Below are 24,166 nucleotides of genomic sequence, written 5' to 3' on the forward strand. Positions count from 1 at the left end.
AATACTTTTTTACTAGATATTAACTTTATTCTAAATCTAAAAAAGAAGCAAGTTAAGCCTACACATCGAGTATCTCTTTGTTTTAAGAATCTGTAAATGTTTAATAGGTGTCAAATATAAAAATATTTTTAAACTTTTTACATATGGTAATAAGCATTACATCATCATTATTTTTTATATTAGTTTAAGTTTATAAACTTAAAAAACACAAGTAAAATACATTAATAAAAATTTGTTAAAAGTATATTAAAAAAAGTATGTTCCTCACACAATATTTAAAGTTATTAATTTAAACTTAATTTCTTATATGTCTATTATGGTGCATCTGTTACCTCTCAAAAATGAAAGCTTTAGAATTTTGCTTAGTCCATTTTTTTCTAGGTTGGAAATCACATAAATTGACAGCACAAAAAAAAGCTTCCTAGCTTTTACCACCATCACGCTACTTACATTTTTCTGAAAACAACCCCTATTTAAACTGTATGGGACCTTAAAATTTTGACCTTTGAGTTTTTGGCTGAAATTTTTTTTACATGTAGCAATCATCACAAAAACACATTCTACGCGACCATTTGAAGAAAATTTCATTGAGGTATTTTTAGATTTTCTGTATTTTTTTATCATGTTTTGTTATTTTTAATTGTTTTTTGAAAAAACAAAGAAGTTCCTCCAAGAAAATTTCTTCTAATTGTCTGAAAACAAGTAGAATGTGTTTTTGTGATGATTGCTACATGTAAAAAAATTTTCAGCCAAAAACTCAAAAGTCAAAATTTTAAGGTCTCCTACAATTTACATAGGGGTTGTTTTCAGAAAAATGTAATTAGGGTGACGGTGGTAAAAGCTAGGAAGCTAATTTTTTTTGTTTGTTTTTTAAGTGATTTGCCACGCACAAAAAGTTAGACTAAGCTTAACTCTAAGGTTGGGCAACAGATGCACCCTAATGTCTATATAACCTACAATTTTTGAAATAAGCCATTTAAATTTCTAATTACAGTCACCTCTCGCAAATCTATGTACTCATTTAATTACAAACTCTCATTTGGTTATGCACTCTAGTTTATTTATGCATTTTAAAGTTGTCATAAACTATAAAAAATTATTATGAAAAGCCTCTAATGCTATAAACTTATTGTATGTATTCAGATAACTAAATATTTTTTTATAGTATTTTTCTAAGTTAAAAAAAAAATTTTTTAATAAAATTGAGATTTTTCCATTTTTAGTTTGTCCTCTATGGCTTTGATCTTTATACTTAAGGTGTTTTAGCCCAACTTTATACCTTTAAATTAGACAATGTACAATGTTCAACTCCTCACAATATTTATTGCACAAAATTTCATTTCCACTCAATAAATCACTTTTTTTAGCTAATTTGCCAACCTAAGATCAAACTTATCTTGCACAATATTAGAGAAAGGTCTTTTAAAGACAAGTTTAAGCTTAGATTAGCAAGCGACAAAGTAGAAAAAAAAACTTTCTTTAGACATAGAAAAATATTAAAAAGCTTTTCACCTATATATACATCTTGAATGAAAAGTAATTTTGTAAACAAAAAAGTGGAAAGTCATCATATTCCATTTGGTCAGTTTCATTATAAGAAAATAGCCAATATAGTAGGTATATTTGCTAATTCTCGTTTAGTTACATTCTCTTGTTTGATTATGCACTTTAACTGTGGACACAATGTGCGTATATTTGCAAAAGGTGACTGTACTTAATTATAGTGTTACCCAAAAAAATCTTACACCTCGTTTTAATAGGTTTGTCTGCATAATTGCAAAGTATACTTTTACATATTTTTATCTATGAACAAAAAGCTCTTTTTTTAGTTAGACTCAAACATAAAAATTTTGTATTATAAGTGTTTTATGCTGCGTTCAATATGATGATAAAAGTTATTAGAAACTCTTTCAAATTAAAGTGTATAGAAAATTTCTCAATTTAATTGAATTTGATATTTATGATAGCTTTTTTAAACCTAGTAAATAATTAGAGAACAAAAAATGACAATATCAAATAATCAAGAGTTAAGAGCTAATTATGTACTACAAATTTCTTATTAGTTTTCTATGATGTTTTACTTTATTTCTTTATTTCAAATCTATGTATAAATTTTTATTGTAAAGAAATTTAGCTTAATTTCTTAACTTATAAGATTAAGTATTTTTATTAAAAACACTATTTTTATATAACTAAATGTTTAAACAGATATGATTGTGAATTGATTTCAAGTTAAGATATATTAGTTAAAAGGTTTACATATAGCAAACTTATTTGATAGTTTATAAATACATTATTATATTACAATTACATTTTCTTCAGAAGTTTCCTTAAAAACAAAATGAGCTCAAGAAAGTCAAAAAGCTTGTGGTCAATTGAAAAGCAATCTCCCATCAGGCCGCAGACTGAAAAAAGCCATGAAAAATCCCCATTCCGCCCTCTCATCATTAAAAACCCAACCATACTTGCAAAACCCGCAAACAAAACCAGTGCCACTGCGTCCCCTTCAAAGTCCAAGGGGAGCTTGTCAAGCTGGAAAGAGGTTCAATCGAGCCCTGGAGCTCCAGTGGCGCCAAAACTGTCGTTCGCAATTCAGCCTAACAAAGACCAGGAAGCCAAGCAAGCTGCTCTGGACAGCCCAAAGCCTGGAAGTGGAGACTCTGTAAAAAGTGAAGACGAGGAGTTTGTTTGGACTTCCTCTGTGAAGATGATAGACTCCAACCTGCAATGGAAGGACGCTGGCCTGGACAAGCTGAAGGACCAAGAGGACTTTTTAGTTGTCGGCGTCTTGGGCCTTCAGGGAGTGGGCAAGTCAACGATAATGTCTATGCTAGCGGGCAAGAAGTTTGTGGAAGGAAAGGAGGCCTGGTTCAGGGAGCAGACCTTGGATCAGAGGGAGAAAGCCCTTCACATGACCAACGGGGTGGAGTTTGCCGTGACCAAGGAGCGCATGATCTTGCTTGACTGTCAGCCGATGCTGAGCCCATCAATCTTAGATGAGCTGATCTACGAGAGGAACAACAAGATGGAGTTCACTGGTCCATCCATACAGATGCAGTCGCTGCAGATAGCCACTTTCATGCTCACTGTAATTTATTTTTGTCATCAGACATTAGTGTTTTATAATTTTTTATAAAGTACAATTAAAGTTATGTGCTAAAACTTTTTTTAAATTAAGATGCTTAGAAAATATCTTAACTTAGTTGAATTATTGTGACCTTAATCTTTAGCTTATAATATATATATTAAGTTGTTTTTACAAAATAAAGAAAGAAATAGAAAATTATTAAGCTAAGTTTTAATTGTATCTACAAACATGTAATAATGTCAACATTATATTTCTCTAAAGTTTTTCCTCAAAAACTAACACAAGCTTTTATTTAAGGTCTGCCACGTCATCCTGGTGGTGCAGGACTACTTCACGGATCCCACCTTCTACAGCTTCATACAGAGAGCAGAAATAGCCAGGCTGCCCACCCCCTTTCCCCACGGTGCAAAGAACTCTGTTAGGAGCAAAGAAGACGCGCAGCACCAGCCAGTGGCTATATTTGTGCACAACAAATTGGACTCTGAGATGTTCGACGTCAACAACATTGCCACAATTAACTCTGTTGTCTCAGCCCTCACCCGTCCCTCCAGCATGCACTGCAGGGGTCAGTTTTCCCTGCTCAGTTCAGGTTTGTACCCTGGCTTAGGTGATCTGTACACTTACGAGGAAGAGGCCAACCACTTCTGCTTCCCTGATTTTGACAGCTACAAACAGGAAGACAGGGAAAAATTTTCAAAGGATCCCTACAACCCTTGCGACTTGCAATTCCTCTCCCTGAAGTCTTACGATGAAAAACCAGAGCTGGAGCAGCTCACAGAGGCTTTTATCAACATGGTATTGTCCGTTCCGAGGAGGAACATCAGCCACCAGGTTCTGACTGAGAAGAGCTGGTTTCATTACGCGGCAAGGACGTGGGAGTCGCTGAAGAAGAGCAGTGTCATAACCGAGTTTTCCCGGCTGATCAGCAGCTGAAGTTGATGCAGAGTTGTTTATGACTTTGAGTTTGTTTGTTTAGTGTTGAAGGACTGCTGAGAAGAAGCAAAGAAGTCACATAAAGCTATTTTTAAAAACTATAAAAAAGTAATATAATATTAGGCTTTTGTAATTTCATTAAAACTTTAAAATTGATTTGTCAAGTGTTTTTAAATTTAAGAGTCTTGTTAAAACAGTTACTAAGTCTCTGTAGCTATTTTTTATTCATTTTTAATTACATATAAAAGTTAGTGTCAACAAACTAACTAATAAGTAACATCGAATCATTTCACTGTACATTTATGATAGTTAAATTTAAAAGTTTTATTTTATAGTTGAAATTGTTATATTTTTACTATTAAAATTGTTAAGTTTAAAATCGATTTAATAAAGAAGTTCGTTTTTAAAATGCATTAAATAAAATTAAAACAAAAAAAAAATATTTTAAAAAACAAAACTTGAAGTGTATTTGATTAATAGCTTTTTAAATCTAAACTTTTGAAAAGCTTAAAAAACACAAGAGCTTTACTTTTTACCCAAACAGATGTTTAGTAGTTTTACAGGCTTAACAAAAGCAAAATGCTGAAAGCAACATGCAGCGTATTGAAAGCGGTTTTTTCATTTTTATTCCTGCTCATAAACGGCTCGGTGCTGAACTTTGCCATGCACGGGCCGGTCTTGATCCTCATGTTGGTGTGGCCATGGGCGTACAGGAGGCTTACTGAAATGATTCTTTCCTGCGGAGTGACTTTGCTGGTGGTAGGTGTTTGGATGAAATAAATCCTTTCTGTATTGTTTAGTACTAAAGTTCTGTATGTAAATTTTAAGTGTTATCGTTGGCTATGTTTTAAAAAGTAAGATGTTAATACTTAGTTTGTAATAATGTAATAACAATGTTTTTTTTTACATGTTACGTGGAACCGTGAAGTTTTTCACAAGTGAGTTTTTGTACTGTTTTTTTTTTTAATGTTAAAAAAACTATTAATTTATTTAAATCGTTTATAAGGCTTTACTGATATATTTGCGATTAACTAGAACAGCTTTTTTTTAATTAAAACACTGTTATCTTTCAAACTAAATATTCTTGCTTCAACAAGTAAATTTTTTGGTAAATATTTTAAAACACCAGTTAAGTAAAGTAATCTTTAAGTAAAATTAAAATAAACAAAGTTAATGACTAAAATTATAAACATTTTTATTAATTTGACAATTTTGTTCAGTAAAGCATAGTGTCAGTTGGTAAAATTATAATTTCTAAACCAGTCCCTAAACTAATGAAATTTAGATGTTTTTTTACAAAACGATCAGTAGTTTAGTTTTCAATACAAATGTAAAACATTTTTACTTCTTATAAAATCTAACTGTTTTGTATTATTAAGGCCATGGATGATTTATTTATTTTTTAACGAAAATTAACATTGGCTTGATCTTAAGTTAAAGCTTAAAGTATGATTTATAAGTTATTATACTTTGAATATAAAAATTTTAATTACCCTTTTGTATACAGTCAATTTAGTAAAGCTGATACCAACCTAAGGACCAACTATAACTTACTAGAATTCAGTTTAGTTCAAACTTTAATTTTTATTTGTTTAAAAAGCAAAGTTTTATACAACAAACAAAAAAAAATAAAGCTTTTTATAATGATGTGGGAGTTAGCTTATTTCAGATTTATGATACGCTTTTTTGCTGTAGTAAATAGATTAGTTTCTTTACCACAGAACTTAGTTGTTACAAGAACAATATGCATTTTTCTGAATTATGTTACTATTTTTTGCTATAATGAACTTTTCTATTTTTTATCATCATGATTTCAAAGCACTGTTTGACCTGTGATGCTTGTAAAAAAAAGTTAAAACGTTGAAATTGCTGATTTTTACACCCGTATCAGTTACATTACAACGCAACAGCAAATACCCGTTGTCACTTGTTAGTTTATATTTTTTATTATGCACAGACAAACTTCTCGGCGTGCGAGTGAGGAGCTTCGGGGACCGGGTGCAGAGGCACGAGAAAACCGTGGTGGTCATGAACCACCACACCAGGCTGGACTGGCTCTACTTCTTCAACTACCTGTTCAGGGCCAGGGTGCTCAACCGCCAGAAGATCACTCTGAAGGCACCGTTGAAGTGGGTGCCGATGATCGGTGGGTTTGAAATGTTGCGTGTGGTTGTTTTATGATTTGTGTTGGCATTTTTAAGTAGTTGACATAAACTGAAAAGAATGATGTAAAACTGAAATACTGTAGTATTTATTTTGATAATTTTTTAAACTGTAATACAGTGTGTGAAGTAGGTATTTAAGCAAGTGTTAAGGATGAAGTAGTTAGATCTTGTCTGATTAATAAGTACCTTTGATTAATAAAAGGTTGCTATGTATTTTTTTTAGTTTATGTATTTTTTTTATTTAAATTTAAACTGATTAATCGGAAGTTTGAATATACAACTTACAAATACGAGTACAAAAGCCTAAAAATATTGTTATTTTTGTAAACAGACAAAAACAGTAACTTGCGCGCAGGTTGGTCGTTGCAAACTGCAGGCTACATGTTCCTCAACCGGAACGCTGCCGAAGACGAAGAAAATATTCGCAATTCTCTCATTTACTCTGAAGAACTCGGCTGCAAACCCAACATACTCATATTTCCCGAAGGTGAGACTTACGAGCTTGGTTAACAATTTTAAGGCTGTTTGGTAGTCTTGCTTAACACAGTTGACGGTTTTTAGTAACAACTAATTAGTATTACATTTGCTTGCATGTATAAACCGTTTGTAGATTGACGACTACAGGTTTTTTTTCGGTTGTGACTGAGTTGTGACTAATCAGGGCGAAACCGGTCTCAGTCTATCTGAGGCTTGTGGTCTGATAATTTAAATGGTATGTTCAAACCTTATGTTAATTGCAAGTTATTTTCAAATATATTTGTTTTTGTTTCTTCTAAATACTTTAAGCTACTGCAACAATTAACATAGTTGCATAAAAGCACAGTCCAACTAAATAACTTTTTATATAAGAAAGGTTAAATAAAATTTATATAATTTTTAGGTATTTCGAAAGTTGAGAAAATCAACAGTTACTATTTTACATATGAATCTAAAATAGACTGTCTTGATTTCGTTTTGTATAATGCAAACAAAAGTTATGTTAATCCTTAAAATAATTAAAACTTAGTTGATGCAAAGGAACTGACCTGAGTTAGTTTTAATTATTTTCCGGTTGTTCACTATCTTGAGAAATTTTCAACCTTAACTTTGAAAGTTAACTGCTGTTTTAGTACAAAAGAATATAAATATATATTTTTTGTTTTCTACTAATGAAAATGACAGCTAAATTGAATAATTTAAATTTGCTCTAAATGCAAAGGAACGGACCTGAGCCCTGAAAACAAGCAGAGAAGTTGGAAGTACGCGGAGAAGATGGGACTTCAGAAGTACGATCATGTGCTTCACCCGAGAACAAAGGGATTCGTGTGGTACGTCCAGAACCTGAGAAAAGGTATGGAGTTTTATGTTTTAAAGAACATTAAATACAGCATTTTCGTTTAATTTACTTGTTATTCGGTTAATCTATTTTTTTACTAGTGTTCGTCGGGTAATTAGATAAAACTCTAAAAATAAGACAACTTGTAAAAAACAAAGTTGACCCCTATGATCATAACTTATTTTTTACTAAATATAAAAGTTGTTAATATTTTCAAGTGGGAGGAATCCAAGCGGTGCATGACGTCACAGTGGGCTACCCGGATGAAGTCGTAACTAGCGAAAAAGACATGCTGATGGGGAATTCCCCAAAACAAGTCATGTTCCACGTGAAGCGGTACAGTGTTGACGAGGTAATTTAATTATTTTCTTTTTTGTTTGCATAAACTACTTGGACTAATTAAAAAATTTTGAACAACACCTCGGCTTGTTTATAGTTTTTGAAAAGTCTGACAAATTTGAAAAAAAAAATTCTGTGCTTTAGTACGAAATGTTTATTAATTTAATGTTAAAATATATGTACTAGTAAATTCAATTATTTTTGTTTTATTTTTTCTATATTTTTAAAGTTTGACTTTAAGTTAAATTTTTAGCATTAAAGTTACTACTAGGTTACTATTAATTTTATGTTTTGTTTAAGTATGCAGATAAATTTTAAACTGGTTCAGGAGTTTTATCTTCAGAGAGCTTTCAACCTTGAGAATAATTATAACTGGTTTTTCAACTTATCAACTAATTCGTAATAAAAGTGAAAAAAGTTCACCTACCCTGCAATTGAAATATTTCAAAGTATTTATGTTCAAATTTTTCGAGTTCTCCCAATTAATACCCTTTTAAATGTGTTCACAACTTTTCAATGTGTTAGTCTTAATTAAAGTGGCCATACTATGGTATTGAACTTTCTAAAAACTTGAGGTTTACTCAACCCAAAGCCAGAAGCACTATCATTTTAAATTTACTATTAACTCAGATTAGGTGGTGTTGCAGTAAAAACTAAGTCAAGTAACCTCCGACATATAACCATACAAATAGTATATTTTTTATTTTTAAGCTATATCTTTTAAATTATATTAATATGATTATTATTCCTTGGATGAATTTTAAGAGAACTTTGACTGGTTTGAACTTTTAAAACTTTTTGAAAAGCTAAGGCTGACTTAAAAATTATCCTCACTGGAAAACAAATAAAAAGTCATACTGAAATGGTATAAAAAAAATTTAAGCCAGGATGTTTTAGTTTTGATAACAGTAAGATAAATGTTAGGTTAAAGTATTTTTTAAAATAGATGCTTTATTGTTTTTATTTTCTCAATTTAAATTTTCTTGAGGTTGGTTGTTTAAGCATAAAGTTGTTTTGTTTGTGTTTTAGTGGTTTCTAAAAGCTCAAAATTAGTGGTGTTTTTCTTTAAATGAGAAAAATTGTAAAATTTTCTGTTTTCCTTATATGTGTTTGTACTACTATTAAAGACCTGAACTAAGTTTAAAGCGCATAGTTATTTTTAACTGTTTGTAAATGTTTTGATTATTTCAACTATTTTTATCAAATATATTTTTTCTTGTGTATTTGTAGGCTGAAATAATTAAAAATTTTAATTTTTTTCAACTTAACTGTGTTATTAAGATATTTTTAAAGTAAGTTATTGAGGGTTATTTAAATCTTTTTATGTATAAAGCATATGTTTACTTAATCTAGTTTTATTATGCTTTATATATTAAATTTTACTTTAAAATATTGTTCATATTTACCTAACAATTTTTTTCCTATTGAATAGTTATAAGAAATTGTTTTGTTGTTGTCATCGCAAGGGCAGTAGTATAAAAAAAATTAACTGCTTTACTTTTAGAGCTACTATGACTTAAACAATTAATATATCAGTTTAAATCAGGGTTTCCAAAACTTTTTTAAAGGCCACCTTCAAAAATAAATAAAGCTATGGCCCCAAAAACTTCTTGTAAATACACATAAGACCTTTTTTTTTTGCTCCTTACCATCAACTCCATAATATCTAGTCTAAGTTTCAAATTATTGCCTCAAGGCTCACCCTTTTAAAGCTTATGGCTCCCTAAACTTCTGAAGTTTTCCCATAGCGTAATATCAACAGGGTTGCCACGGGTCAGGCAAAGTCAGTTTTTTTGGGGTCAAAATGACAAAAAGTCAGTTTTTTAGGTCAAAATGTCAGAATTTGTCAGTTCTAATTTACAAAATTTCTTAATTTCAAAGCCTTAAAATGGTTTAAAAAATTACAAAAAATCTTTTAGAATGAGACTAAAGTTGCAAAATTTTTTTATAAATTTACTTACAAAATCATTATATTCCAAAGCTTTCACATGGTCAAATTAATTACAGGTACTATTTAATTAACTCAGTTGTTTTAATATTTTCATTTATTTTTGTAAGGTTTATTTAAATATTTTATGTAAGATCATGGCTAGTTTTTTTGATATACATTATGATATAATTTTTGTTAAAGTTAAAATGTTTAAACTTTAATGTCATTTTTCGTTTTGCAGAACTAATTATGATTTAGTTTGAGTATTTTAATTAAAAAATTTTTGGCAGTAGTTTACTTCACACTTGCGACACTAGAGATTATTTGCAAGTAAGCAGTGAGAAAAAGTTATACCTAGTTTAGTACAAAAAGTTTTATAAATAATTTTATACTATTTATTTTTACATTTCTATAACTGGTTATTACATTTATCTTTTGCTAAAGTACACGTTCTAAACACATCAGCTACTTAGTAGAAAGTTTGTAGCTAAGAATTACTAGTCTAAATAGAAAAGAAACCTAACAGAAAGTTTTTATTTCGGTTAAAAAATGTGTACTTGTCAAAGTATGTGTACTGAAAATACAGATATCAAAATATGCGTAAAGAATGCGTATCCATGTAGAAGTGCGTACTTAAAACGCATACCTAAGAGTAAGGTAAAAGTCCTGCTAAATCGGTCAAAATCTTTGAAAAATTTACAAAATTTAGCGTGGCAACCCTGTATCTAGTACAAGTTTCAATTTTTTTTTTGCTCTTCACCATCAACTCCAGAATACCTAGCTCAAGTTTCAAATTATGGCCTCATGCCCCCCCCCCTTTTAGCCCCTGTGCTGCTTATGGCCCCCTAAGTTTCTGTTATGATCCCCAAGGAGGTATATGGCTAACTTTTAGAAACCCTGGTTTGAAGTTTCTTATTTGGTAAACAGCAAAAAAAAATAGTGATCGTTTTAATACTTTCTATTTATCGAAAAACAAATGTTGAAAGCGTTTGATAAACAGGTATTTACCAATTTAAGTTGCTGAAGTTTGCTTCAAACTATCTTTTTTTTTAATAAGTTTAATGATGAAACTCCCTGTAGTTGTTTAGTTGTTCCTGTGTATAAAAACATACAACAAGAAATTTTTAACTGCTTAAGTTTCAAAACTTTTCTAAATAAACGTGTTGAAACATAAGTTTTATTTACTAAAAAAAATTTCTACAATATTTATTACATACATAGTATTACAGTCATCAAATTATTGTAGTTATTCAAACAAGCAAATGTGAAATTTCAGCTGCCGACCGACGACGAAGGACTAAGTAAGTGGATAAATCAGAAATGGCGGGAAAAGGAAGTCATGCTTCATCAGTTCTACGGGGAAGAAGGTAAATTCCCGGGTGCGGAACATGATGAGAACGAGTTCAGGTCCCGGATGTTGTGGCTGTTCTCCATGATGTGGTTCCTGGCTGATATGACGTTTCTGTGGCTCCTTTTCAACGTTTGGTGGATTAAGGTTGGTAGAAATTTTTCTGAAATATATACAATTTTGTAAGAATTAAATGTATTAAAGAAATTAAAAAAAAAATCAATATCAAAACTAAATGTATAATTTTATTGCCTATCTGTTTTTCTAAAGTATTTAAACTGCATTCATTATTTCAGAATTTTATGTAAGTTAGATTTTTTAATTTTAATTATGCTTTAAAATGTTTCAATTAATTGTGTGGGTTGTATAACTTATTAGTTTTTTTTGTTTCAAGTATAGTATTGCAACTGTATGAAATATAAGCCAGTTTAAAACTATTTACCTATTTTTAATTTAAACCACCGAATTTAAGGGAGTTTTTGAAAACTTGTATTTAGAAAAAAAAAATTTATTTAACTTATATCTACGCTTGTAATAGTGTTGAATTAAGAAATTATTTTTTTCAGTTTTTGTTCTTTAAAAGTAAAGTTATATGTTAAACTTATAAAGGGTTGCCACTAGCCATTAATTTCCTTAGACAGTTGTAACTTTACGTAGAAAAATCACTGGATTCCTCTAGATAAAGCTAAAATATCATAAAAAACTGGATTTCCTTGATTTTTTGTTTTTCCTAGTGATAGAACAGTTTTTGATTTTACATATATATGGTTATAATAAGGTTTTTTTTATTATGTAATAGGTAAACTAGTTTCAAGGTTAAGATTTCAAAAGCAAAAGTTCGAATAAAAGATAAATAGTATACAGTACTTGTTTTTTAGTGCTTAATAGAATATCAAGTTTCATTAAAAGGAGCCATACAATTTTATTGAACTAGTAAGTAAAAAGTTTTATAAAGCAAAGATGTATTATTTCTCAAAAGGTTAGGACTTATAAGCAAAAACATATGATAAAAGTAAAAAATAAGTTATTGTAAAGATTAAGACTTTTTTTGATAAATTTACTAACAACTTAATTTAAATTTAGTTTCTACCAAATAAAGGGACAATCAAAAGTAGTTCTTTATAAGAACTAGTTACTAAATCAGTTATTTTAAATTGATTCATTACTGTCTTTTAATTACATTTATTAAAACAGATTGAAGTTGCCTAAACTGTTGGTTTTAAATATTCTAGTTATTAAAAGTAATAATAAGCCTGAGGTCTATGATATCACATCCTGTTATATTGTTCTACTTTGATGCTGGCTTGCATTTAGTTTAACACTTTTTATAGCAAATTATTTTCATCAGGTTGTCATAGATAGTGTATATTAGGGACCAAGCTAGCTCAAACAAAGTTACGAATCTGCAAAAAATTAAAACATCTGAAATGACGCGTGATAACGTCTTAGCGGGAATAGAGCAATTTAAACTACCTCTAATGTTATTTAATTCAAATGAAAGTATGCAGTTATGTTAATACTTCAAAAATATACACAGTATATTATGTAAGATGTCCACAAAAACTTATTAAAGCAAATTTCATTTGTATGTACTAAATAACTTTAGCTCTTTTTTTTTTAAATCTGTGCACAGTAATAATTAAAGAAAAAGTCTTGTGGACACCAGAAAGTAAATTTATTAATTTGAAAAATAGTTTTGCCAATGAAACTCTTTCTAAAATTAAAAACAAATCAACAAAGAATAATAAACTCAGATATAAAAAATGGGCTAAAAATCATTGGCCTTCTAGCGGATAAAACTTGTTCCAGAAATTCTACCTATATTTTCTTTCTCCAATCTTGGATTTTTTATTTGTTTTTAGTGGTAATGTTGCTTAAAATTAAATACTTTTAGTTATTATAATTAGTATATTAAATAATTTTTTGGTTAAAAGTTTGCGGTTAGTATCAGAAAATGAAATACTGGTCTTTAGAATTTAACTTTTAACTAAAGCAGTTTGTTTTTAAGTTAAAATAACGTCTTTGTAAGAATATTAATTACTTTAAGTAATTTTGAACAGCTTAAAGTTTGTATGAATAAAGTTTAATATTATTTGTTATTAGTATTTATAAACATTAGTTTTCAATTTTTTTACATGAGTAAGTTAAATTTTTCCCTATTAATTTTGCTAAATAAATTTTTAATGGTATGTCATTAGCATTTGAGGTTAAAAGTATTGAGTGCGTCAAAGTGATATGTTTTTATTTTTACCTATTGCTGTTTTTATTTTTTACCTAATTCCAATATACAAAATTAGAGTCAAAGTACAACACTAAAAAGTTTTAGTGAAGAATAGAAGTTTCGGTTAATTTTCATAAGATATAATGTAATAAGGTGTTAAATGCTACAGATCCAAACAAGCAGAGCAGATAGAATATCAAAGCAACTGTTTTTGTACGTAAATTCTTTATTAATCTAGCTTATTTTATAAAATTGTTAGTATTACTTTACTAAACTAAGTTATTAATTATATTCCTTGAGTTGTTATTTAACTAAAAAATTATACCTAATTTTCTTTATTGAGAAATTAAAATAGTTTTAACAAACTTAAATATTATGTTTTAAATGTAAGCCATTTTTTAAATAAAGGTTGGTTTATACAAAAATAAAACTAAACATTTTAATCATTTTAGCTGTTTTAAATTAAGAAAAGCTTTATTTAAAAAGTTAGAAATGCTTGTATTTTTATTTAAAATGAACCTATTTACAAACTAAAGTTATTTATTTTAAATAAACAATTTTTTTTTTGTGAAAATCTCACTCACTTTTATAAAGACTTTCTATGTTTAAGTTTTGTACATACATTAACACAAAAAGTTTAAAAAAATTTATAAGAAGTTTGTTTACTGCTTTTTAATAAATCTAGTTTGAATTGTGTTTTAGCTTAAATTATTTCTATTTATCAAAAGTAACACAAAACTTTGTTAATTTTATAACAATTATATGATTTCTTATGACCCTATAGAAGTTTATAATCTTCGTATTTAGTATCAGCTTATTTTTTAAGCAAAGGAAGTTATGCAAACACATATAATATTACTTTTATTTTTCCTATCATGTCTGTTTTAAGTACAATATTTATTTTACCTAAACATATGAAATTTAAATGAATATGATAGTAATGCATGCGTCGGCATAAATTAAACAAAATTCTATAAGTATTTTTTAAACTATAAAAGCACTATAAAATTTTATGTTTTAAAGATTTTTTTTTGTTTTTACTTTTTACTTACTTAGTGTTTAAAAAAAGAAGTAAATCGGAAATTCTAGAACAAACACAAAGCTTTTTCTAACATAAAATATTTCGTTGTACTATTTACGCTTTGAAATAAATAACATCTAAGTTTTAATTCAATTATTTTAAAGCTCATGTTTTTCACTTAAATTTATGTACATATATCTTAAATTAAGTCTTTATAAATAAAACAGGGTTGTATGTCACCTTTCCTAACCTAAAGTTTGTCTAGCAAAACTTTGGCTACTTTGATATTTTTTTATTAAGCTAAGGCTAGTTTTAATTTTTATGGTTCCTGGTAAATTCTCAAAGTTTTTTTGCAGAGTTAAAAAAAATTATTATGAAGATTTTCCTAATTTTATTATGTAAAGCTAAACTCTGAGATTAATTTCAATATCGTAGCTATCATGACTCAAATAGCTGTTTGATTTATTTAGTTGTTTAAAATATTTTGTACAGTTAACTTGAAAGATAAAAGTTTTTTTTAATTGCTATCGTAAAAGATTACTTTCTTGAGAACTGTAAAAGCTACCTTGTTAAATAAATAGATAGTAAATACTAAAAAATGCTTATGTGCTTACTTCTAAAATAACTAGTTTAAAATTAAAGATAAATGACTAATTTTTCAGTATTATATTGATTGTTGAAGTATAAATACAAAAGAAAAATATTCTTTTTCAGTCTTAATATTAGGACTGTATATATAGTTTTTTTTTTTCAAAAGAAATGTTTATTTATATACATAATAGACTTGAGTTGTTTATAAAACTCTAAATTGAAAAAATATATTTTGAAACATATAAAACTCTAAATTAAAAAAAAATATTTTGAAACATATACACTCTATAAAAGTAGATGTGACCTAAATCTACAATTTAAGTTTAGACTTTGCTCAAAAAAGGTTTTATCACTGGTTTTGTGGTTATATGCAACTTACAATTATATTTTATTTAAAAAAACCTAAAAAATGTTATTTTAAAAATAATCTGTGAGATGCTTTACTAGTTTTAAAGAAAGTTAATACTTATATAAGGTTGTTTGTAACTGTTTTATTTACTTTAAGTTTTAACATAAGCTTTCAGTTGATATTAAATTAGTAGGTTGTAAATTAAGTTTACGAAATTAATAAATGTAATTGTGTAGAAAACTCCATTGGAATTTTAAAAAGTTAACTCCCAAACTGTTGCTATAACTTTAAAATGATAACGAACGCTAGAAACTTTTTGTATAAATTAATTGATTTTACCAAACACAAATATAAATTTACCTAAATAATAAAAGAAAGCAACAAATATTATATATTAAAATATTAGCTATAAAAAATTTAACTATTAAGTGAGTGGCCGTTTAAAGAACTACTATAATTTTATTCAATACTCAAAGTGTTGATATTATATAGCTTAAAAACATAACAAACTGAAATTTGCATCAAGAAATTAATTGAGTTTCGTTGAGAACCAACTCATTCAAAAAACCAAAAAAAAAAAACTAAAACAAACATAACAGGTTTACTGCGTGACGATATCAACATTTTTCATGTACGTCACCGCAACCCACGGTAGCATGTCGCAGTTTGAAATGAAAGTTTACAGTTCCCTCCACAAACCAATGTCAAAGTGGGCCACCAAGAAGAACAAGTGACATTGCAGTTTTTTCCTTGAAACAACTTCTAATTTGTATTTTAGTTCTGCAATACTTTAAATAGTCTCAAAGATAAACTTGCTGCTTTGTTTAAAGTCAAACAACTTAGTTTAGATTTTGGTATGTTCCGAATTAAAACAATTTAGTTAAGATTAATAAGTGTACGACACAGCAGTCATGGTGATTTCTTAAGATTCGTTCTATTTTTTATTGTGTGAGTTTTTAAGTTTTGTAAATAGTTTGTTTTAATTATGTAGCCTTTCTATTATGCACAACATTAGCTGGTCGGACTGTAGTTACACACTGAAGCGTTGGAATTTGAAATTTTGTTAAAGCTTTTAGAGTTATCTCAAATCTTATAATTTAGAAATTAAACACTATGTTATGCTAAATATTTATTTCCTGCAGCTCTAAGTCTTGAGTGCTCACTACTTACGTGTGCTAAATTCAAAACACAAACTGTAAATAGTAACTTGCTATAAAAAAGTAACAATCTAAATTACACAATTTATAAAAACTAAGTGAAATACTAATTTTTATCATCCGTACTGTTATCGTGAGCTGGTTAACTTCTAAAATGCTTCTAATTAACTCAAGTTGAGATCATACGAGTAGCTTTATTTTCTTCTATGCATGACGAACTTATATAACATGTGCCATAAATTATGCAAGTTTTTTAGGCTTGCTTTAGTTGCCGTCTATTTACTTTATATTAAGTTCCAGCAAAACTTTACAACTTCTATGCTATGGTGGTCTCTTTTTTATATGGTTATGGTGAATTTGTACTATTATTTGTTGTCTGATTTTGACTTTATTTATCATGTATATAGAGTTCTTTTTTTACTTTATCGAAAATTTATTAGTTTTCTTTTTTCTAAAAGTGTTAAACAATCAAAGGTTTCTTTTTTAATTTTGTGTAATATTTGTGTAAAGTTTTGCTTGAAGTTTTTACAAAAAAAAAATAGTTTTTACAAGCTGTAGCTTTTAAGTTATTTAATTATGATCTATTTTATTATAACAAAAAAATGTTTTACACCATTAAAACTTGTTTAGATTAACATTTACTTAGATTACCGAATTAGTTAGTTATAAGTCAATAATATAATAAATATAGTATATTGAAAAATACACAATGCTTTACATCCTTGATTTTTGTGACTTATTCCTACATAACACAATAAAATGTTTAAAAAAGTGTTTTTGCCTTTGTTACTTAAAGCTGTATGCTTACAACAAAAGGAAATTCATATGTGTTAATGAAGAGACAATTTGCGTTAATCAATGGTTTAAAATAACTTGAGTAAAAAAGATAAGAATTCAAAGTTAAGACAGATTTAAATCAATTTGAACGTTTATAAAAGTCTTAGACTTCAGTAAAACTTTTATATACAACTGTAAACATAAAACCAAAGCAGTTTGAAATATAAAGTAGTTTTTCACTGGTCAAAACCTTGTATTGTCAGAGTTTAAAAAAATTTGAAAACTTTCGTTTTTTTACGGAGTTGAGCGTAATCTTATTGCATGCAAAGTATTAATGAAGTTTTTGCTTTTATGTTTTTTTTTGGTACAACTTTGAACCCGCAAATTCAAGAGCACCTACTGCTAAGTACGGTATTTAATTATTAACTCTACGTTACAGTTTATTTTAGTCTTAAGTTAACATACATTTATAAAACAAAGTTATACTCATCATAAACTATCAATCAATACGAATTCTAATAGAGTTATTATAATTTACCAATATAAATTTTATGTAGTTTTTTACACAAATAAGGTAGTATGAAAACTATTCTGCAATCTTAAATGTGTATGTTAAGGTTTTATTTAAAAAATACTATTTTCAGCATAAAAATTCAAACTTGTTTTAAATTTGAAAAACTAGCAAGTACAACTAGTTAGATACATATAATTGTGACCAAAATTTTATTAATAATATTCAAAACAGGAAATTATAGACCCATTTCACTTATATCTAATTTAAATAAAATAATCGAAAAAGTAATCTATAGTCGCCTGTACAGTTTTTTTTTCTAAAAATAATGTTTTAAACAATTCTCAGTTTGGCTTTAGACAGAATCATTCCACCACTTTGGCTTTGTTGAAGGGTTTATGTCCAATTTTGATAAAGGAAACGCAGTTTGTGCAGTCTTTTTGGATTTAAGTAAAGCGTTTGACAGTGTAGATAGAAATATTTTACTAGGGAAATTGGAAAGTTATGGTGTGAGAGGAAATATGCATCTGCTAATCAGCTCCTATCTAGATGGAAGGAAACAATTTGTTAGCTTTGGAGGATATGAGTCAACCTGTGAAAAATGTGAAATTGGGGTTCCACAGGGGTCAGTATTAGGACCGTTGTTGTTCTTAATACATATAAATGACCTACAGAACAACACTGGTCTTAACATCCTCAACTTCGCAGATGACACAATGTTATACAAATCATATACAAAAGACACATATCTAAATGACAGTAAAATTTAAACATAGAACTTAAAAAGGTATCAGATTGGCTTATGGAAAACAAACTTAAATTAAATCCTAATAAAACCAGAAGCATGATTTTATATCAATCAAAAAATATTTTTTGGAAAAATGAAGATCCTAATGTAAAAATAGGTAAAACAGTTATATCAAACACAAATAGCTATAAATATTTGGGAATAATTATAGACAGAAATTTAAAATGGTCAGAACACATAGAAACTATAAAAACAAAATTACAAAAAACATTGGGTATATTATATAAAACCAGACACTTCTTGAATGAAAAAGCATTATATTTGATCTTTAATTCTTTGCTTATGAGCAATGTTAGATATGGCTTGTTGTGCTGGGGAAGAGCAAATAAAAAATGTATAAATGATATTAATGTTCTCATAAACAGAGCACTTAGATGCATACATTATAAGAAATATGATGATAGTGTAAGAGAATTAAAATCTCAGAAAAAAAAATTAAATGTTGAGAGTCTGTATTTATATGAATTAGGTCTTTTTATGTTTAAGTTTAGCAACAATTAATTACCAGATAACTTTAAAAATTAATATAAAAGTGTAAAAAATGTACATAATTATCATACCAGGTCTTCAGAAACAAATTTTTTCCTACCTAGATTCAACAGCAAAATAGGTCATAAATCACTATCCTTCCAAGGTAGTAAGTTGTGGACTAAGTTACCATTAAGTTTAAAAAATATAAGTCATTTTGGAAAGTTCCAGCATGAACTTAAAAGTTATCTTTTAAATAGTAATTCTCAAGGTCATTAGTGATCATTCCTACTCCCTATTTACTTTGTTTAAGGAGTTAATAGTACTTGTCATTTAATATCCAAATTTTTATTAATTTTTTTAAATATTAGTTTTTTTTTTTTTGTCCGAAAGTTGATTTGTTTGGTCACAGTAACATTGGTTTAGTCTGGATTTAAGCATTTTCTATCTAACTATTTCTAAGATTGTAGTTAAAGATTACTATTTAATAATTCATTTAATATCAAATTTTTTGTTTTTTTTTTTAATTTTTTTGTTGGAAAGTAGATTTGTTTGGTTACATTAACATTGGTTTAGTTGAGATTTTTGCATTTTCTGTCCAGTTATTTCTAAGACTATTCTTTAAGATTACTTTTTTGAATTAAGTTCAGAATACTTACAAACTTTTTTTTTTTAATCTTTTTTCTGCTTACAAACTTATTTTTTAATATATACTATATTATTATATATTTTTTTTATTGCATGAAAATGTAAAAAGAGTAGTTATAGATGTTTATATTTTAGCAGAAAATAAAGTATTTAACAAGCAAGCTGAGATAATTGTTTCAAGCAAATTTATGTTAAAGATAAATCTCTTTTTGAGCAAAGCAAAATTATTCTTTTTTATGTTTACAAATGTTGTTTTCTTTCTATTATTTCAGTTAAGACTTAGACAAGTTTTTCAAAGAGAAAAGAGTTTTTTTTTTTTTTTTTGATTGATTTAGTGGAAAGAAATTTGTTGTTTTTAATATCATTGTTGTTAAAATTATTATTGTTTTTTTTTTACATAATACGTATCTTCATATTTTTATTTAAAAAAGTTAAGTTCAGTTATTGTAAAAATCACTTCTTTAAAATTCTAAAAAAAATTTTACAATAGTTTATGTAGCTATTCAAATGTGAAATATTTTTATTTTTCAACTTAAATTATCCAAAAAAAAAACCTTTTTAGCACAAAATACTTAATTAAAATGATATATTTATTCTATAATTTATCTAATTTAATTTTTTTTTTTATGGATACAGCTTTATTTTACTTTGCTTGAATATTGCAGTTTTACAATATTTTTTTTTTTTAATGTTATAGTTATATTTTACTGTTACTTATTTTTTGATAAGTTAAAATGAGTTGGTAGTAGAGTCGAATTTCTTAAACAAAAATAAAAAAAAGGAAATAACTTAACATATATATTTTTTTTTCTCTTTTTAAATCATATAAAAGGGTAATTTATTTGCAAAATTCTGAATTAATTTTAAAATTGAAACTTCAGATAAAAACTTAACCTTTTAACGTAAAGTTAGATATATATTTATGCGTATATAATGTTGATATATGTGTGTGTAAAAGTTCTTTAATTTTTTTGGAAAATTCTTTTTTTTTTTTTCTTTTGTTTAAGAAAAATATTTAACGTTGTAAAGTTTAATAGTGTCACTGTTCATAGAGCTTTTCGTTTTAGAGTTTATTTTTTTCTTTTTTTTTTATTTTTAGCTCATTATAATTTTGATTAAGTTTGGGTATGCAACTCGATGACTGAGAGGTCTTTTCCAGAGAATTCCAGCCGTCAGAATATGCTTAAAAATTATAAAAACTAAAATCTTAAAAACTCTTGGTGTTCTATATAAGAAAATATATTTCTAAAAATTAATATATTAATATCTAAAAATCTTTATACTTTAAGTCTTTAAGACACTTTCAATGAGTTATAATAAGCTTAATGTGTAGGAAAGAAAAAAAAACTAAAGTTAGTTAAGTAAACTTTCTTACTAATAGTGAACTTTTAAATTTATTACTTAAAAATATACAATGGGAGTGTTAGTAAAGTAAAAATAACTTGAAACTATTTAAAGTTGGAAATCTTTTTATGTTTAGTTAAAAAATATTACTATAGCTTACTGAACGATAAAAAAAGACGCTCAACATATTTGGTTCTGCGACCTGGTGCACGAATAACCTTTCGGTAATCGAGTCACGCACTACGGACACCTTTTAATGCGTTGTCCAGGACAAAAACAGGAACTAATTTTTACGTTTGTTAGTGTTTGTTATATATCAACATAGTTATCTAAAAAGGTTTTCACAAACCTTACTTCCTAATATTTACAAGTGAATGTGGTTAAAATCTCTAGCTTATCAGAGAGTAAACTGTTAACTGAAATGCCTAACACTTAAAAGACCATCTTCGAAGGTTCCAGGTTGAACTAAAAGTAATTTTACTTCAACACCAAGTAAACTACTTCAGTACAGATAAGTTGCATAGAGAGTTCTATAAGCTTTAGGATAAATATAAGAAATACTTTATACCTGAGAATTTTGGATACTGTGTGTTGATCAGGTTCAAATGACAGTGATCTAGTAAAGGTTATAACAATTTCTAAAATGTTCTTGTTATAATTAAGTTTATTAGTGAAAAAATTTAATAGTTGAGAGTATTTCTTTCTTGTAAATAAAATTACTTATTGCTTGGTATAATTCTTAAAAAGTTTAACAGCTGAATCATATTCGGAAGTATATGGTTAAATGTAAAGTTGATTTTTATCAAAAACAACTTTATATACACTTTAGGTCTTTTTTAATCTGTTGAAATTATTTATTTCGTTATTGTTAAGTTTTAAGGTTTAGATACATGTTTACCGCCGTAAAAATTATCCGTTTAAAAAAGTTAAAAAAAATAATTCTGTATAATATAAATGTTATTTTTTGGTGTTTGCAGGCTAAAATTCAAAATTAAAAATGTTCTAGGGCAACAGACTCGAAATACCTTCTGTATTTATTGCGTTTCTTGTAAATATATTCGTAATTTCTTTGTTTTTAATCTTCTTTTAAAACCCCAAAATATCTAGTGTAAATTTCAAAATTATTTTAAATGGGTCACAGTATGCTAAACCCTAGTTTAGAGATTTGTTTTTATCTACTGTTGACCATATTTATGAGCATCAATTTGTTTACAGTCATCTTAAGCTTAACGTAGAAATTTAGTCTAATACAACTGTAGTGTTCATGTATACATTTAAACTAAAGTATTTAATTAACCGTGTTTCTCCAGTAAAATTGTATCAACTTTATCTCATTTTTTTGTTTAATTTTAACAGTTACACAAAAAAGCGTTTAAAGTGCCTATTGCTTACTTCTAGTAAAACTAGTATTTAATACGGAAATGTTTATTTAATTTAGAATATATTTTTTAGTAGAAAATTGTTTATTTTTAGTCGTTAATTTTAAACTTCTATAGCTAGATTAGCTGGGCATTTGGTTTTTTTTTTTGTTTTTTAACTTAGTATAGTTTATTGAACAAAAAGCGAAGAAAAAATTTTGCTCAAAAATGATTTGGTTCAATGACCTGGAAATCTGACCTTTTAAGATTGCTAGCTAACCTTTAAGTACTAAATACTATTTACACTTTTTACAAATGTTTACCTATCTTGACATCAAAATTTATGATTTTCAACGAGTATGTTTTTACTTATAGGGCACACTTATAGTTTTATCAATATTCAAGTTAATTTTTTATCTGATAATTTCTAAAAACTTTTAAGCTTTATATTAAGACTTTTCTTTTCTTTTGTGTTTTTTTTTTAAATTTTATCTCCAATATAATTAAATGTTTACATTAAATGATTTAAGGGACCACATCTAAAAGATTAACAAACATTTTTAAACGAAAAATACTCTTTTAGGTCTAACTAATAAGAAAACAATTATAATACAAAAATTAAAAAAAAAAGAACGTTTAAAGTTTCTGAAAACTACTATATTATAAAACATGATTTTGTCGTATCTCAAAAAATAACTTTAATTTTTAGAAAATAAAAAATGCGTATGTAGATCTAATTGTTAAGGTTATGTATGGAGCAGAGTTTTAGTTATTGTAGTTATATGTAAATAAGTAGTTTTGATTGAATATAAAAAATTACTTTTTCAAAGCGTAAAACTAAATAAGACAAATTTACCACACGTTGTTCAAACATTATACTTTAAGTGATAACAAAAAACGTTTGTCCAGTAATTTAAAGAACTTATATTCGGAATTCTTGCAACCCTGCCATAAATTTAAAAAAAAAAACAAAAATAATTCTCAAATTTTTTAGAAAGAAGTTTATCCTAATCGCACAATTTAAAAAAGTATACATTTTTTCGTTTAATTTATGTGTAAAGCATACCTTCATTCTTTTCTAATTTAGAATTTTATACATTTTTAAAATAAAAAAAATTTCTAGTAAAAAATGAAGTATTTTCACTCGTATATGTTTAAGGAATTAAGTTGAATTAATAACAATTTGCGTATGTAAAGCATAGAACTATTTTTGTTTAAAACTTAAATACTTATTACTTTATTTGGCTCATTTATCAAGAAAAATCGTAAATATTTTTCATGATATTTAGTTTTACTGGTTAAAAAGCAGCAAATTATGTAATTTTTCAAAAACATCTAAAACGAGTGTATTTAAAACTTACATTAAATACAGGGCTCGTATACTTAGAGAGAGCTCAGTCTGATTACATATTTTCTGAGTAAGTAAAAAAAATAAGCATTTTTTATCTAAATTTTTATTATATTTATTTTAGTTAATTTTTGACTATTTTTTAATATGTTTGGGTAAGGTGGGTTAGTTATAAGGGTATATAAAAACAAAAATTAAAATTATATAAAAATTGCTGACTCATGAAATATGCAAACTTACTGACTTTTAGTATACTAAATTTATATACTAGAGTTTTTATCTTGGCAAATTTATTTTTAGTCTTAAATATATTTATGGAAAGCACTTTTATAGGAACGAAACATTTAACTGACACACTAACAGTATGCACAATTTGTTTTTAACTTTATATTAACCTGTTGTAAACTTAAGTTTTAAAGTTTTATTAAGGTTTCAATTAGTTTTTAA

At 27.1% G+C, this 24,166-nt stretch overlaps 2 protein-coding genes across 3 annotated transcripts; both read left to right on the forward strand.

The window, feature by feature from the left end:
* Positions 1 to 2,328: 2,328 nt before the first annotated feature.
* Positions 2,329 to 4,439, forward strand: LOC145831469 (nonsense-mediated mRNA decay factor SMG9-like). The gene is made up of 2 exons (XM_082938738.1): positions 2,329 to 3,088; positions 3,386 to 4,439. The coding sequence occupies exons 1-2, from the start codon at positions 2,342 to 2,344 to the stop codon at positions 4,019 to 4,021; spliced, it is 1,383 nt and encodes a 460-aa protein (XP_082794864.1). The 5' UTR covers positions 2,329 to 2,341; the 3' UTR covers positions 4,022 to 4,439.
* A 425-nt stretch (positions 4,440 to 4,864) lies between these two features.
* LOC145831514 (lysocardiolipin acyltransferase 1-like) lies at positions 4,865 to 17,198 on the forward strand. 2 transcript variants are annotated; one of them, XM_082938791.1, is made up of 7 exons: positions 4,865 to 4,959; positions 5,979 to 6,167; positions 6,518 to 6,673; positions 7,385 to 7,516; positions 7,720 to 7,853; positions 11,047 to 11,265; positions 15,900 to 17,198. In XM_082938791.1, the coding sequence occupies exons 1-7, from the start codon at positions 4,929 to 4,931 to the stop codon at positions 16,032 to 16,034; spliced, it is 996 nt and encodes a 331-aa protein (XP_082794917.1). In that variant the 5' UTR covers positions 4,865 to 4,928; the 3' UTR covers positions 16,035 to 17,198. The 2 variants fall into 2 exon arrangements, with proteins under 2 accessions (XP_082794917.1, XP_082794918.1); XM_082938792.1 differs by having other exon boundaries at positions 6,542 to 6,673.
* Positions 17,199 to 24,166: the final 6,968 nt, after the last annotated feature.

The sequence above is a fragment of the Thalia democratica genome, chromosome 3 (genome assembly GCF_965202585.1).
Source record: "Thalia democratica chromosome 3, ktThaDemo2.hap1.1, whole genome shotgun sequence".
Lineage (NCBI taxonomy): Eukaryota > Metazoa > Chordata > Thaliacea > Salpida > Salpidae > Thalia > Thalia democratica.

What these genes read in the sequence shown, in the direction of transcription:
- LOC145831469 (XM_082938738.1), top strand. Translation starts at nt 2,342, where the DNA reads ATGAGCTCAAGAAAGTCAAAAAGCTTGTGGTCAATTGAAAAGCAATCT. An exon ending in TAGCCACTTTCATGCTCACT is followed by an intron (nt 3,089 to 3,385) that starts GTAATTTATTTT and finishes CTTTTATTTAAG; the next exon opens with GTCTGCCACGTCATCCTGGT.
- LOC145831514 (XM_082938791.1), top strand. Translation starts at nt 4,929, where the DNA reads ATGTTACGTGGAACCGTGAAGTTTTTCACAA. An exon ending in GAAGTGGGTGCCGATGATCG is followed by an intron (nt 6,168 to 6,517) that starts GTGGGTTTGAAA and finishes TTTTGTAAACAG; the next exon opens with ACAAAAACAGTAACTTGCGC. An exon ending in CATACTCATATTTCCCGAAG is followed by an intron (nt 6,674 to 7,384) that starts GTGAGACTTACG and finishes CTAAATGCAAAG; the next exon opens with GAACGGACCTGAGCCCTGAA.